The sequence below is a fragment of the Acanthisitta chloris genome, unplaced genomic scaffold (genome assembly GCF_000695815.1).
Source record: "Acanthisitta chloris isolate BGI_N310 unplaced genomic scaffold, ASM69581v1 scaffold24238, whole genome shotgun sequence".
NCBI lineage: Eukaryota > Metazoa > Chordata > Aves > Passeriformes > Acanthisittidae > Acanthisitta > Acanthisitta chloris.
In genome coordinates this window covers 10,731-24,845 of record NW_008685741.1, presented here as the reverse complement: position 1 = coordinate 24,845, position 14,115 = coordinate 10,731, and the positions used below count along the sequence as shown (strand labels likewise).

The 14,115-nt window shown below is 42.1% G+C and overlaps 1 protein-coding gene across 1 annotated transcript in view; it reads right to left on the bottom strand.

Annotated features, from left to right (window-relative positions):
- The window catches only part of LOC103807165 (cytoplasmic FMR1-interacting protein 1), a gene marked incomplete at its 3' end in the record, with an annotated part of 32,689 nt that extends 19,301 nt beyond the window's left edge, over positions 1–13,388 (bottom strand). Inside the window, exons 1-11 of the mRNA XM_009079886.1 lie at positions 13,272–13,388; positions 12,617–12,706; positions 11,276–11,353; positions 10,043–10,144; positions 8,446–8,627; positions 6,434–6,530; positions 6,171–6,299; positions 4,762–4,866; positions 4,499–4,590; positions 3,107–3,224; positions 1,837–1,959 (exon numbers count right to left, since the gene is read on the bottom strand). Coding sequence (XP_009078134.1) covers positions 1,837–1,959; positions 3,107–3,224; positions 4,499–4,590; positions 4,762–4,866; positions 6,171–6,299; positions 6,434–6,530; positions 8,446–8,627; positions 10,043–10,144; positions 11,276–11,353; positions 12,617–12,706; positions 13,272–13,388 — 1,233 coding nt within the window. The remainder of the gene's footprint in view (positions 1–1,836; positions 1,960–3,106; positions 3,225–4,498; positions 4,591–4,761; positions 4,867–6,170; positions 6,300–6,433; positions 6,531–8,445; positions 8,628–10,042; positions 10,145–11,275; positions 11,354–12,616; positions 12,707–13,271) is intronic.
- Between the last annotated feature and the right edge of the window lie 727 nt (positions 13,389–14,115).

Here is a 14,115-nt window from a genome sequence, read left to right as displayed (position 1 = left end):
CAGGAATTTCTCTTGAACACTGCCCTCTGAGTCACTGCAAACACAGCTCAAAGTGTCCCTGAGCAGTGTCAGCCCGGTCTAAGATCCATCAGGGTACTTCAAGTGAAAAAACCTAGTCACATTTAAATACAATTTTTCACAGTTTGAGTTCAGTGAATAGTAAGGTCTGGTTGACATCATCTTTGCATTAGATGATATCAACATTAGATTGCAGAGCAATCTAAGTTTGCCTACTATAATGGAGTAACAGCACCAATTTACCCATGGCAAAGAGGAGCATCACACCCTGCAGCCTAAGTGCTGCTGAGAGGACACTTGGGAAATGATTAAACAAAGATGAGTATTTTGGGGGTGTCAAGTGGACAGGGTTAAGATGGAAAACATCTGAACATGATGCATGTAACTAGGATCATGAGTGAATGCAGAAGACAGGTAAATAATCAGAATACTCCAGATCAGAATAAATTCTCAGTAGGAGGATAGGGAGAAGGGGAACACAAACTTGAATCTACAAGAGAAGTACTTATGGGAATCCATACAAATTAGAAAGACAAAGAAAAGCAGTGATAATAGCCAAAAAAAACCCAAAACCTGCTCTGACGCTCAGAGAAAGTTTGTTCTGGAATGAGGAGGATAAAAACAGAGCTAAGAATGAGACACTTCCTTCAGAGATATAATGAAACAGGAAGATTGGCACTGTGAAAAGAGCCTGAACGAAGCAATTTGCGATGACGAAAATAAAGGGAGCAGAGGTCAGGCACAGATGATAGCAACTTCTCTTAAAAGGAGAAAGGGAGAACAAGATTTTCACCATAAAATACGCTGTTGATTTAAATAGGAGTAAGATAAGACAGGAAAAAGCATGAGTCATCTACTGGCTTTTAAAAGAGGCAGTTAAAAATACAGAAGAGAAAGAAAACTGGGTCTCTAGCTATGCCCCTGTGCCTGAGCTGGATTCACGGTGCAAATGACTTGATGCTCCCTCAGACATCAAAGGCACAAGAGAAGCAAGTCTGGCTTCTCTCACACCATGTCATCTGTTTCAACCCTCCCTGGAACATGCTTTGCTTCAGCTAAGGCTGCAGCATAAAAACGAATTCTGCATCCTCCTCTTCAATTTCTGTCTTAAGCAGTTTCTTATTGGAAAAAAGACAAAACCAGAGTAACTTTTCTAACTGGCATCTGTCTTTAAAGGAAACTATTACAATATAGAGAAACAACTCTGCAGGTTCTTTATTTGCCCTCCCTTGTTTCCTCTCAAATTTACTTACCCCGCATTTATTTACTTTCCTTTTGACCAAAAGCCTGATCTAAAGCCAAAGGGAGACTTTTCAGCCATTCTAGTGTGTTAAGACTGTACATGCTTCAATGTACTAAGCAGTGATGTCCAAACACAGCCAGTTGGAGCTGCTCTGTCACCTCCTGGATGGCTGCACGCCAGTATGGGTATTTCTAACAACATCACATTCAAACAACGTTTAGAGGAAAATAATGAAGACTTAGGGCAAGTGCAACAAACAAACATCTGGTGAAGGTTCACAGGTGACAGCCAATCCATTGAATATCACAAGCTGAATGTACTGTATGAGATTGTATGAGCCACTGGATCTCCAAAGCAGCAACATTCCCCCCAGACTCTGAGAACTGTGTGTGCCTTCGTCCCAGAATGGAGTCTGGAGCAGAAGGAGACACCGAGTGAAGGAAGAAGCAAGAGGGGAATTAAGGGAACAAAACACAACATGCATTTTTCACTCCACTGAAGCAAAGCAGTTTTATTCTGTCTAACCTCACCAAGCCACCTCTTTTTCATGGGGTTTGATTTCCCAGGTAACATACCACTTCCATGACATGTGCACTCCACTGGGAGAGAAGCTGCAGGCCTTGGAGAGAGAGATCAAAGAGCTTCCGATACTCAGCGTCTGTTTTCTGAGCTTCCTGGCGACCAGACCCAGTCACCACCTGGAGCATCATTGAACAGCCAAAACAGACAGACACAAACCCTCGTCAGAACATGCTGTATCCAGCACCCCTAGCCATTTTTGTAATGTAGATTTCTTTTAAGCACTAAAACAACATCATGTCAACACCTGCATTCATATCAGGCATTTTGTCTAGACATTTATGGAATTAAACTTCACGGATTTTGGTCAAGAGATGCACATCACTGCTATCCCTAATAAGCAAAATATTGTTGCACATGAATTCAAAACACCAATTATATACAATATACATAGTTTTATGTTCTATATAGATATATGCATATCACAGAATCACAATAATCAGAGCTGAAAGGGATCCTCAAGCATCATCTAGTCCAACTCCTGCCCTGCACAGGACGTCCCCAAAAATCACACCATGTGCCGGAGCGCGTTGTCCAAATGCCTCAGGAGCTCTGTCAGGTTTGGTGCTGTTACCACTGCCCTGGGGAGATGTTCAGTGCCCAAACACCTCTGGGTGAAGAACCTTTTCCTAATATATAGCCTAAACCTTCTCGGACACAACTTCTGCCCATTTTCTTGGCTCCTGTCACTGGTCACCTGAGAGAAGAGTTCAGTGCCTGCCCCTGCACTCCCTTCCGTGAGGAAGTTCTATGTAGCGATGAGGTCTCCTCTCAGTCTCCTCTTCTCTGGGCTGAACAGACCAAGTCACCTCAGCCACTCCTCATGTGGCTTCAAGGCCCTTCACCACCTCCACTGCCTCCTTTGGACACTCTCCAATAACTTAGGAAATTTCATATTGTGGTGCCCAAAACTGCACATACATGTATGTATAGATGTGCATTTCTTTTTACTTTTACTAATCCCTTAACTTTTAGTTTCATTAAACTGTTACAAGCACCTGTTTGGATTAAGGGCTGGACAACACGTTCTGAAGGAGATATAGCAAAAGCTCTAGGACATATATCCTAGATATGTATCAAGAAAGAGGCAGAAGGACATGCAAACACTGCAGAGAATGGGTCCTCGCCCTGCAGTCAGCTTTTCTTGACTTAGGGGATCAGGCTTTGTCATTTTTCTGGCCTGGGGCTCATCTGCTCTTCACACAGTTAACAACAACTGTTAGTCAGTGATGTGCAGTTTGCACTCACAGCTCCAGCCCCACTCACCTCACTGTTGCTGTAACGAGCCAGTTCTGATATGAAACGCATATGGTCCTCTCTGATCTGGATCATCTGCTCACAGATGTTGTACTGGGGACTGCTGCTGGAAGATGTGCACGTCCACCTGTTTCAGGAGACAACAAACACCCACCTAAACCATTTAGGCAATAAACAGCACAACTGGTACTGCAAAGACAGATCACAATGCCACAATGCATTACTCCTTTTCCTTTTTTTATACATCTTCTCCTCTATTTGAGGCCTCTCCTCTCTTCACACCTTTACCTCTAGCTCTGCACAACCCACGAGTGAGGAACTGCCCTTCTGAGTTCAAACAGCACTTCTTCCAAAGTCTTAAGGAAAAAAAAACACCCAAGTTTTTCTTTTTCAGGTTTGTTTCTTGGGGGAGTTTTATTGAGGGGTTTGTTTTTCAAAGGTTGCTGCCATGAAATACAAACCAGCAACTCTCTTGAGGGGCCTACAGTTAGGAACAAGAACAAAAAGGACTGAAAGGCAGGGCAGAAGTTCAGGTATAGGCTGCAAGATACATCTAGCTACCTTCAGATATTTGCTTTTTCTTGTTTAACCATGAAGAGCCTACAGTATGCTCCCAACTAGAAAAAAAAAGCAATATTACATTACATTTTACCAAGAGGTACACAAAAAACATGCCATCAAAAATGTCATGTTAAGTAGTCTCGTGTTTTTAGTAGCTCAGTAGGCCCATTGCTGTTGACTTCTCTTTGCTATTACATGCAGGTTATGTGGCTTTTTTTTTCTGCAGGAATTAAAATGCAAAGCACAACATTCTAAATTCATGTAACTGCATAGAGGGAAGGTCTTGGAGGAGCACAGAAATGTTCACTAAAACAAAGCAATAACCATAAATCATGGAACCATTTATGCAACAACTGGCTGTATTTTCCAACATTTTGCTGTGCTGCACACCTAGCCAAAAAAAAAGAAAAGAGGGGGGAGAGAAGCTGAGTTGCTGCTCCATGTACAATATGCACATGCCTATTTACCCATGCACTACTACTGCTCACCTTGCTTAGTAAAATCCTTCATTTCTTTTAAAGAAAGTTTCATATTTAAAGGAAAAAATAAGAATTAAATTAGTGTTAGGTAAAATTCATTTCTTCCAATCCAGCTGATAAGAAATGCCACAGATACAAGAATGAGCTCAGCAGCACAGAAAGGTTTTTAAACAGTTTCTTTAGTTGCACCTATTACATGAATTACATTCATGGTGAAATGCCCACACTGAAAGAGTATAACAGGTAAAAATCCTCTTCATTACCACAGACCCACAGACTAACAGGTGATTATGAAAAGATTCTCCAAGGGTCTGACTTTACCCAGCCCAGACATTTCCCTCTGTTCCATTCTCTGTCTTACCTGGATTTATTCTCCTCATAATGGGCACTGGTCTTAATGTATCTTGCGAGTTCAATCTGCATGTCACCAAACAGTGGGACAACCTGCAACTGCTGCACACACAGAATAAATCAGATTAATGACTAACACAAATCTTTGTGAGAGGAAGCCATTATTTATCCACATTATAATCCAAAGTGATCTTTATTATTCTATTTTATAACATCTAAAATGTAAGCAGAATTACCTACGAAATCACATATTAAGATCACGTCTTAACCAACCTTAAAGTACTTGTCAATCTTAGCTAAATTTATCCTTTTCTTTGCATCCAACTTATAGATGTTACTGACACTTCCATCCATCAGGTATAATCCAAAGCCCATCACCTAAAAAAGAAAAAAAAATAATCAAACCTTTCTGCAACTCAGGTATAATCCAAAGCCCATCACCTGAAAAAGAAAAAAAAAAAATCAAACCTTTCTGCAGAAGGACCTCAGAGGTAAAAACCTGCTGCACTAAGACTGTTATTCATATCATTAAAAAACCAAAGTAATATTTGAAAAACAGTCCTGAAACACCCAACCTCCTCCAAACAGATTTTCAAATACATACATTTCTGTAGCATCCTTTTATTTATATGTGGATTAGCAGTTTTTACATTAACCTCACCAATCATCCTTAAAAGATGCTACTTGTTTATATAAAGGTTTAGCACACACAAAATATCTCGCTGAAACCAGAGTCTGCCTATTTTTAGACAGGTTTTTTGCCACTTGCATTTCACTAAAATTCTGTGTGTGCAAGCTAATCTGTAAGAGAAGTTTAGATCTAACATCTGAGTGATTGCTTTTTATGGCTTTCCACACTCCTCTAAATTGTAACCACGAGAGCTCAGAAGCATCCAAGAAAGATGTCATGACATTTTGTTCAGGTTATTTATTAACACAGAGTCATAATTTAGTATTTCCAGGAGCTGAGCATAGCCACTTCATGTGTTCTAAGCATGAATTTACTGAACCAGAGGCTGAAATATGGAAGACACATTGGACACCCATAGAGACAGAACAGGAATGCTCCAGAGCTCATGTGGTTTCAGGAGGATTTCATCTGGTCTTAATAAACAGAGATCTTCAGAAGTCAAAATATTTGCCATGAAGCAAATTTTCAGTTCATACTCTACAGCTTTTCTTCCACAGCAAGTCATGCAGCTGATGACATAACCTCATTTCATGTTGTCCAGCACCCTCTTATTTCATGTACATATTCCAGCTCACTAAACTTATTAACCCTACTTTTAAGCTACTTGTTCCCTGAAATATTTGATACACATTCTCACTTTCCAAGTTTCCTATACAGACTTGCCGCGTATCTAAAATAAAATGTAGTAGTTCCTTTCTCCTGCCATTATACTTCATAGAAACACAATTCCATAGAACTGAATGCAGTTCAATTGGGTCAACTTCAACTCATGAAAAACAAAAATGGATTAGAACCTTTCTAAATACATTTAGCATGTAATACAATAAATGGACAATGGAGACAAGGGGGAAACAGAAGGAATAATTTGAATTATTGGTTAATCTGGTTCCTTAAAAAAAACCAAACAAGCCCCAATCACGACGATCAGGAATTCAAACACCTGTGTCCTGACTCAACATTGCTTTTTGATTTGTGTTCAAAAGAAACCTACTTTCAAAAGCATGTGTTTCTCACTGGGCGTTAGATACATTTTGTTTTCATAGTAGTCCACACACAAATTCACAATGTCTGCAAGCAGCTCTTCATAGCCAACAATCACCTCCAACTGCTGCTGTAAGGACTGGGAAAAAGAAAGAAGGACATTGGTCAAGTACTTATACTTTCTGGGGAACAGCTACCACCAAACTGCAAGAGTTCTATTTTAAATGCTTTGTAAAGCATTAGGTAATTTGCAAAATGACAATCAAAGCTTACTTGTGTTATCTTGTTGTGGTTGGCAAGGAACATGGAGAGATTCTGGGACTCTTGAATGGACTGAGGATCTGCCATTTTCCGCAGGAACTGAGCAGCTCTGTAAAAACAGAAGTAAAAACATGATGTCCCTTGGCCAGGACTATTTGTAAGCAAATTATTTCCTCTCAACAGAAACACACCCATCCCCAAATCTGTCAGGGGAACAGTAAGTTGTCAGCACATCTTTAAGCACCAGTACAATGGTGTAACATTGTGAAGGTTGTCACCCATCCCCAACCTCCTGACTGAAGCAACACGAGACCTCAGCAGACATGGGCAGTATTTCTTGCCATAGCTTTACAGCACTGAGTGATTCAAACACAGGCTATGGACACCACAAAACTGTGTCAAGACCCTGTTTTGTAAAGGGAAGACTTTCTAAGAAAACAGCCCAAAAGAAAGGTGAAAAATTCACTAGAAGAGAGAGATGGATTTAATTTATCCAAAACAAACTGCTTTACAATCCCAAATCCCCCACTATACCCTAATTAAAGATCCAGTAAAACCCAGAGCAAAACACACTGGGTATATCTTTAAACTGATGGGTGCAGCTGTGGCTCTGTAAGTCCAAGCCACACAACAGCCTTCCAGAAAACAAGAGTCAACTGATGGGTGCAGCTGTGGCTCTGTAGGTCCAAGCCACACAACAGCCTTCTAGAAAACAAGAGTTTGGCCTCCAGAAGCACAATTCCATTGAAAGAGAAAGGCAAACCAGGTGTCCAGGCACAGCAATAACTACACCAGGCAACTACCTGTGGAGGTAGAAACTAAACCTCGTGTAAATAGAAGCAGCATAGGTAAAACTGACCAGTCACTGCCTGGATAGTTTTCTTTACAAAAGACCACAGATGCTACAGCTGGCACAAAGGCTGCCTGGTCCTGCTGCTGAGCACTGTGCTTGACAAAAGGTACCTGACACCATCTAGCAGCTCAAGCACAAAACTTGGCCACTGACACCTCACTCCTCCTCCCCTCCCTGCTACACCTGCTGTCACAGTGATGCTGCACAGCAAAGCTGAAATGTCTTAAGTGTAGCAACACTCAGCTATGAAATGTCCAAAGTGGATGCCAAGTATAAAACAGAATGGAATAGAAGCAGTACAAGTGACCAGAAAGCAGTTTTTCCTCTCAAAAATAAAAGCTTTTCCGAACCAAGTATGTTCATTACATTCAGCTGTCATGGTTTAACCCCACACAGCCACTCACTCCCCCACCACTGGGATCAGGGAGAGAATCAGAAGGGTAAAAGCTAGGAAACTCATAGACTAAGATAGGGACATTTTAATAGACAAAGCAAAAACTATGCACACAAGCAAAGCAAAACAAAGAATTACTTCACTGCTTCCCCTGGGCAGGAGGTGTTCAGCACCTCCAGGAGAGCAGGGACCAGCATGTCTAAGAGGTTACTTGGGAACTCCAAACATCCTCCCCTTCCTCCTCCTTCCTCCCACCTTATCCCCTGAGCATGATGTGCTATGGTGTGGAATATCCCTTTGGTCAGGTTGGGTCACCTGTCCCAGCTGTGTCTCCTCCCAATCTCCCATGTACCCCCAACTCCCTCCCCAGTGTGGCAGGACAGAAAGCAGCAAAGGCCTTGGCTCTGTGTGAGCTCTGCTCAGCAATAACAAATCATCTCTGCATTACCAACCCTGTGCTCTGCACAAACCCAAGACACAGCCCCATACCAGCCACTGGGAAGAAAGTTGCCTCCACCCCAGCTCAAATCAGCACATTAGCACACACCAAGACATAAGTATTTGGCATCAAAAGGCAGAAAAACCTTTTGCTGCTGGAAGAACAGCACAAAGAAAATACTCAACTGCCTGACTGCAGCCAAATTATCCCCAGTTTCAAGGTGATGTGTCCCACTCATGAAGGCACTACTTTTGAAGAAACAGCTGTCCAAAAAATCCAATCTCAGCACCCACTGCCAGCTGGTGTGAGACCTGGACCCTGCATCCCTCGGCACTCACCGCTTGTAGGCCGAATGGTCGTTCTTCACGCTGCACTTCATGTTCTTCAACTCATCCAGCACCGCAAACATGTTGATGAACTTGCCCAGGGTGATCAGATACGCTTCAGACACAAAGTCCTTCCTCCTCTCCGCGTGGCACAAGCGTCTCACTTCCCCACAGAAGCGTTCAATTGCGTTTCTCTAACGCGGGAAAAAAGAGAGAAAAAGGGAGTAAAATCTACGATGTTTCCAGGGGAAAAGCTTAATTGCATACCTAGAGCTGGTCCAAGGAAAAACTCCTCTGAAGCAGAACAATGTGTAAAGCATGCAAAACTAGCAAGGCATCAGTGCAGGCTTTTCAGCTCCACCTCTGTGTACCTGACGTGTGCTACAAGAGCCACCACTGACTCTTGCGACAGAGCTTGCTTGACACAGGCAGATTAAATAAAAAACAGGACAAGGGGTAACGGTTTGAAACTAAAAGATGGTCAATTTAGATTGGTTATAAGAAAGACTTTTTTACAATGAGGGCGGTGAGGCACTGGAACTGGCTGCCCAGAGAGGTGAAGGATGCTCCACTGCTGGAAGTGTTCAAGGCCAAATTAAACAGCTGAAAATACAGCTCATCCCCCTGCAGAGGGGATGAATTAGATGGTCTTTAGATACCCTTCCAACCCAAACTGTTTGATTCTATGACGTTTAAAACCCCTTCAAAACAAGTGATTTCAAGCTCCTTAGTGAGGAATTACATATGCATTCAATGCAGATTATAGGTACATTCCCTTCAAACAAACAAACCAAAAAATCCAGAGCACTCTGTACATGCCAACTCTCAGAACCATCCTGGCACACATTTATTGGAGGGCTTATTTCCAAGCACACACCAGGGCCATTTCAGGTGGAGATTACAAGCACAAAAAAAGCAGCAATTTCAAATGCAAGAAGGAAACTGTTCTGACTTCAGACCAGCAATCTGCTTGAATGAAAGGAGATTGTTTGTAAGACCCCCCAGTTGGGAAAGGCAACAGGAAATCCTACATTACATTCAGTCTCCTCTTCCTGTGTGCTCCAGGCCCTCACAGGCTCTAGCTGCTCCAGCTCTGAATAATGCCTGGAAACATCCCCAGTGCACTGGAATAAAGGGCAAGCTGCCAGGAGGGAGGAGACAGCAGGACAGACTGCCATTCTGCAGCATCCTGCAGCTGGGGGGGCTGCCTTAGCTTGCCTCAATTATCAATTGCCATGGCAAAGCTGCACCTGCTGCTCTGGTGTCCAGACTTGTGGGTCCCTCATCCCCCAGCAAATGGCTCCTGGTTTTATGTGTTTATGTGAAACACATTCTATTTCTACTTCCTTTCCTCCTAAAGTGCCATGTCTCTGTCCCCCTGTGCTGCATAGACACTGTAAGCAATTACCTTTGATTTTCTGCTCAAAGTCTTCATGGAGATACAGTTTTTAAGACAGATATTAGAAATTCTGCCCTTCTGTGGGAGAATACTGTGGGGTTTTTCTCAAGTATAACAACTAGGGTCAGTATCTAGGCACACAATATCAAGTACACAATCAGAATATAAAATTACAAGCCTACTGCCAAATTTTGCTTCCATTCCTTTTACCTGAAAATACATAAAATTCATCAGTTTTGTGACTTCTGGCTCCAGAACTTCCACAGTTTTCTCATAAATTTCTACTCTGTTAGGCTGCTCGTTGCACTTGACCTGTGGATAATTAAAGAGATTATTACACTTGGAACTTACCCTGATAAAGACACAGAAACCAAGACCCTGAGAAAATGCATTATAAAACTAAACACTCAAACTTAAGACATAAATTTCCAGGTTTGGAAATCTTATGCTAGTCTTCTAAGCTTTATCCTGTGTAAAAAGAAAGTCTAAGATTGTTCTACTGTCTTACAGCAAGGAATTCAGTCGTTAAACACCTCTGTATGGTTAGAACAATATTCTTTCCATATTGAGCCACTTGCTCAAAATCATGCAATAAAATAGGGCAAGAACTAGAAATTAAAACAGATTACCTGACCCCCACTCTAAATATTTAAACCACAGGATAAGTCTTCCTTGCACTTCAGTACAAAGATAATTTTACTACAAATTCCTTATCAAGGAACGAGTCAACTAATGATAATAGATAATTTTACTACAAATTCCTTATCACGGAATGAGTCAACTAATGATAACAATTTTGCTCAGTTTTCTGAAGCTTCTTAATATTCTTCCCACCCCAGGCCTGCACAACCATTTCCAGACACTTGGGGCTGACTCGTCACCTATTCTCAGCAGTTTGTTCTTGTATACAGATCAGGAAAACACTAGGTGGCTGTGACATTTAAGAAGTGACTACCTGGGATGTTTAGAACCTTAAATTGTTTAAGCTGAATGTTAACTGTTACATGCCATGCTACTTGTTAAACTTGTTCTGAATCTAAGTATTAAGCTGGGGAATGGGAAGGGCCCATTCTCTTGATTTTTTGACCTCAGACTCCACAACCAGGTGTTTTCCTTTTAGGGCCCATTCTCTTGATTTTTTGACCTGAGACTCCACAATCAGAAGTTTTCCTTTCAAAGCACATTATCCCTATGCCACTCTTGAAACAGTAAGGCTGACACAAAACCCATGAGGTATTGCTACAGACACCCTATAAACAACAATAAAGTCCTGCTGGTCCCCAAGTGCTAAAAGCCACTCTCCTGTGGCATGTCCAGCTTAGCGACTCAGGAGTCAAAGCAGACTACACTCAGGAGCTGACTGAGAAAGTTCTATCTGCAGCTCCACACAAAAACAAGACAGAAGTTCACACGGTGCATGACAGTCCACGTTTCACCCTTTACCTGAGGAATGGCTCTTGAGCAGCTTCTCCACGTGTATAACATGACTGCATATTCCTGACCCTCTTCTAGCATTTCATTCTGTAGGAAAGACACTCAATAGAATTAGGCATTGCAATACAAAAGGGTTAAATCCACATGTCTTGTGCCATTCCAAACACTTGTCCAAACAAAGCTATTTCCTTATCAGAATGTAATGTACAAACACACCAATATTGCACAGATACTCACACACTGAACGACACACCACACTGTATGCACACGAAACAGCATTACCACAACCCACAGGCTCAGCTGGAATATTGCATGTATCAGAGCTACTGATGTACAGCTTGCCTATAACCCAACAGCTAAAACAATTCCATTTATTCTCAGCCAATTAGGATCCAGCCTAATTCTGAGGCCATTCACATTATTCACATTCCCAAAACTAAACACTGTGGTCTATAAAGAGAAATGAAAATGCTCATCTGAGGTGGGAGGGTGATAGGGTGGTGTTTACTTTCCTTCTTAAATTCAGGCACTGCAGGTGGAATGCAGTGGATGAAAGAGTCAGCACATGCAGAGTTATATCCTTTTTTTACATGGCAAGGGAGAGGTCCAACAGCATCCACACAATCCAAGCAGGTTAAGGGGTCACCAAATAATTTTAAAAGTAGATTCGTGTAAACATAGATAATTTTCAGCAGCATGTAACCAGGGGCTTAAGCTGCACATTCTACCATCTGTGTACTGGCCTCTAGAACTACAAGACATATTATTCCTCATTTTCCAAGAATGCCATGAAACAACAAGTTCAGCACAGACCAGCATGTGCAGCCTGTAGGCTCTTTTGTATCCCAAAACAGTTACACTGTCAGCAGAGATGGGAATTCCTAGCAGGAATTCTTATCATCTCTTGTGGAACTGTTAAAAATCACAGCATGCCTTACACAAAAGCATGCCAACAAACCACTAACACTCCTCAGCGAGGAAGCCAACGAAAACCTTTCACCACCACTAAACTGACAGAAATAGTGGAAATTTGCGAGGATGGAAGGTAACTTTTCATTCAAGTTACAGCAACTAGCTGTCAACAGAACTAACTGACCTCAGAATACTGTAAAAACACCTAATGAATGCAAGACAACCTTTGACCAACACTGGCTGATCAAGAAGAAAGGCAACTTAAAAACTAGGAAGTAGTACATGTGAAAAAAAAAAGACACAAACTTTCTCATCTTAGATGTTGTAGATGCTTGTTTTCCAGGTTCTTTGTTACAATTCTTACAATGACCTGCAAGAAGACACGTTCCTCTCCTTTCATTCCAAGTACTCCATGCATATATCCCAACACCCACTTACCATGCTAGAATGGACTGTAGCTTGCTCGATGTATCTTGCAATGCCAGTGACAAATGCATTTCTGTCTTCAAAATTAGTGTTGAAGTTTGGCTGCAGAGAAAGGAAAATACAGAATTAAATCTTTGGTAGGGAAAATCTTTGGCAGCAGCACCTCTCCCAGGCAGAAAAACTGAGAGAGCTGGCATTGGTTAGCCTGGAGAAGGCTCCAGGAGACCTTAGAGCAGCATTCCAGTACCCAAAGGGGCCTGTAAGAGAGCTGGAGCGGGATTTTTTACAAGGGCATGTAGTGATAGAAAGAAGGGATATGGAGTAGGTTTAAATTAGATACTAGCAAGAAATTATTTACTGTGAGGGTGGTGAGGCACTGGAACAGGTTGCCCAGAGAAGTGTGGATGTCCCACCTCTGCAAGGGTTGAAGATCAGGCTGGATAGGGCTTTGAACAACCTGGTCTAGTGGAAGTTGCCCCTGCCCATGGCAGGGGATTGGAACTAAATTGTCTTTAAGGTCCCTTCCACCCAAACCAGTCTATGAGAAAAGAACTAATACATTTATTGCCAGTATAAACACACTGGTTTTGGGAGGGCTTTTTTTGAAAAGCATGTACTCTTTCTTAACAGAAATGGGAAAACTCTATTTCCTACAATGACAAAATACCTGGTAAAGAAGAGATGATGGTGGAGGTTCAATACATGGCTGCTGATCTGGCAATGGTAATTCTTCCAAGAGATCCACGTTGGACAAGGCATCCTCCAGTGTTACTTGAGCAGTCATTTTGCACCTGGTTAGAAAATACAAATACACAGACAGATATGTATATACACATACATACAACTTTGTATGTGTTAGTGCACACCCAGTAAACAAATGAGTAATATGAGGAGCAGGGAGCTATTTAGATTCTGGGAAATGGGAAGTTTTCCTTCAACCACAATGGAAGGGAAACAGTCAAACTGAAACTCAGTTTTAGCATACAAGTTTAAATAAGACTAACATCCTCCTCCTTACTTTTAGGAGTTGAGAAATGTTTCTCTTCCCCCACTGCTGCAAACCAGAAATACACCAAAAACAGAGGAAAGGATGAGGTCTAATGCCCAGTTTTGAGACCATGTGCTTTCAAAGCTTATGCCCAGGTACTACAGTCAAACCACCTTCAGGAGACCAAGCTCTCAAGAGGCACCAGCAGTCTCCTGTTTCATGTCCTCAGACATCAGGATCCACTTTGGGTAGCCAGTGACAGAGAGGTCCAAAATCTTAGGGTCACTGCAATCCCCATAAACCTCAGACTGCTGTCACTGCACGAGGCTTTGAGCCAAGAACAGCAACGGGACGAAACCCGGGCAATCTGCTCTATCAACCAAGCACTGGAACAGATTGCTCAGAGAAGTACTGGAGTCTCCCTCACTGGAGATACTCAGTCACCATCTGGACACAATCCTGAGCCATGTGCTCTAGGATGACCCTCCTTGAGCAGGAAGCTTGGACCACATGACTCACTGTG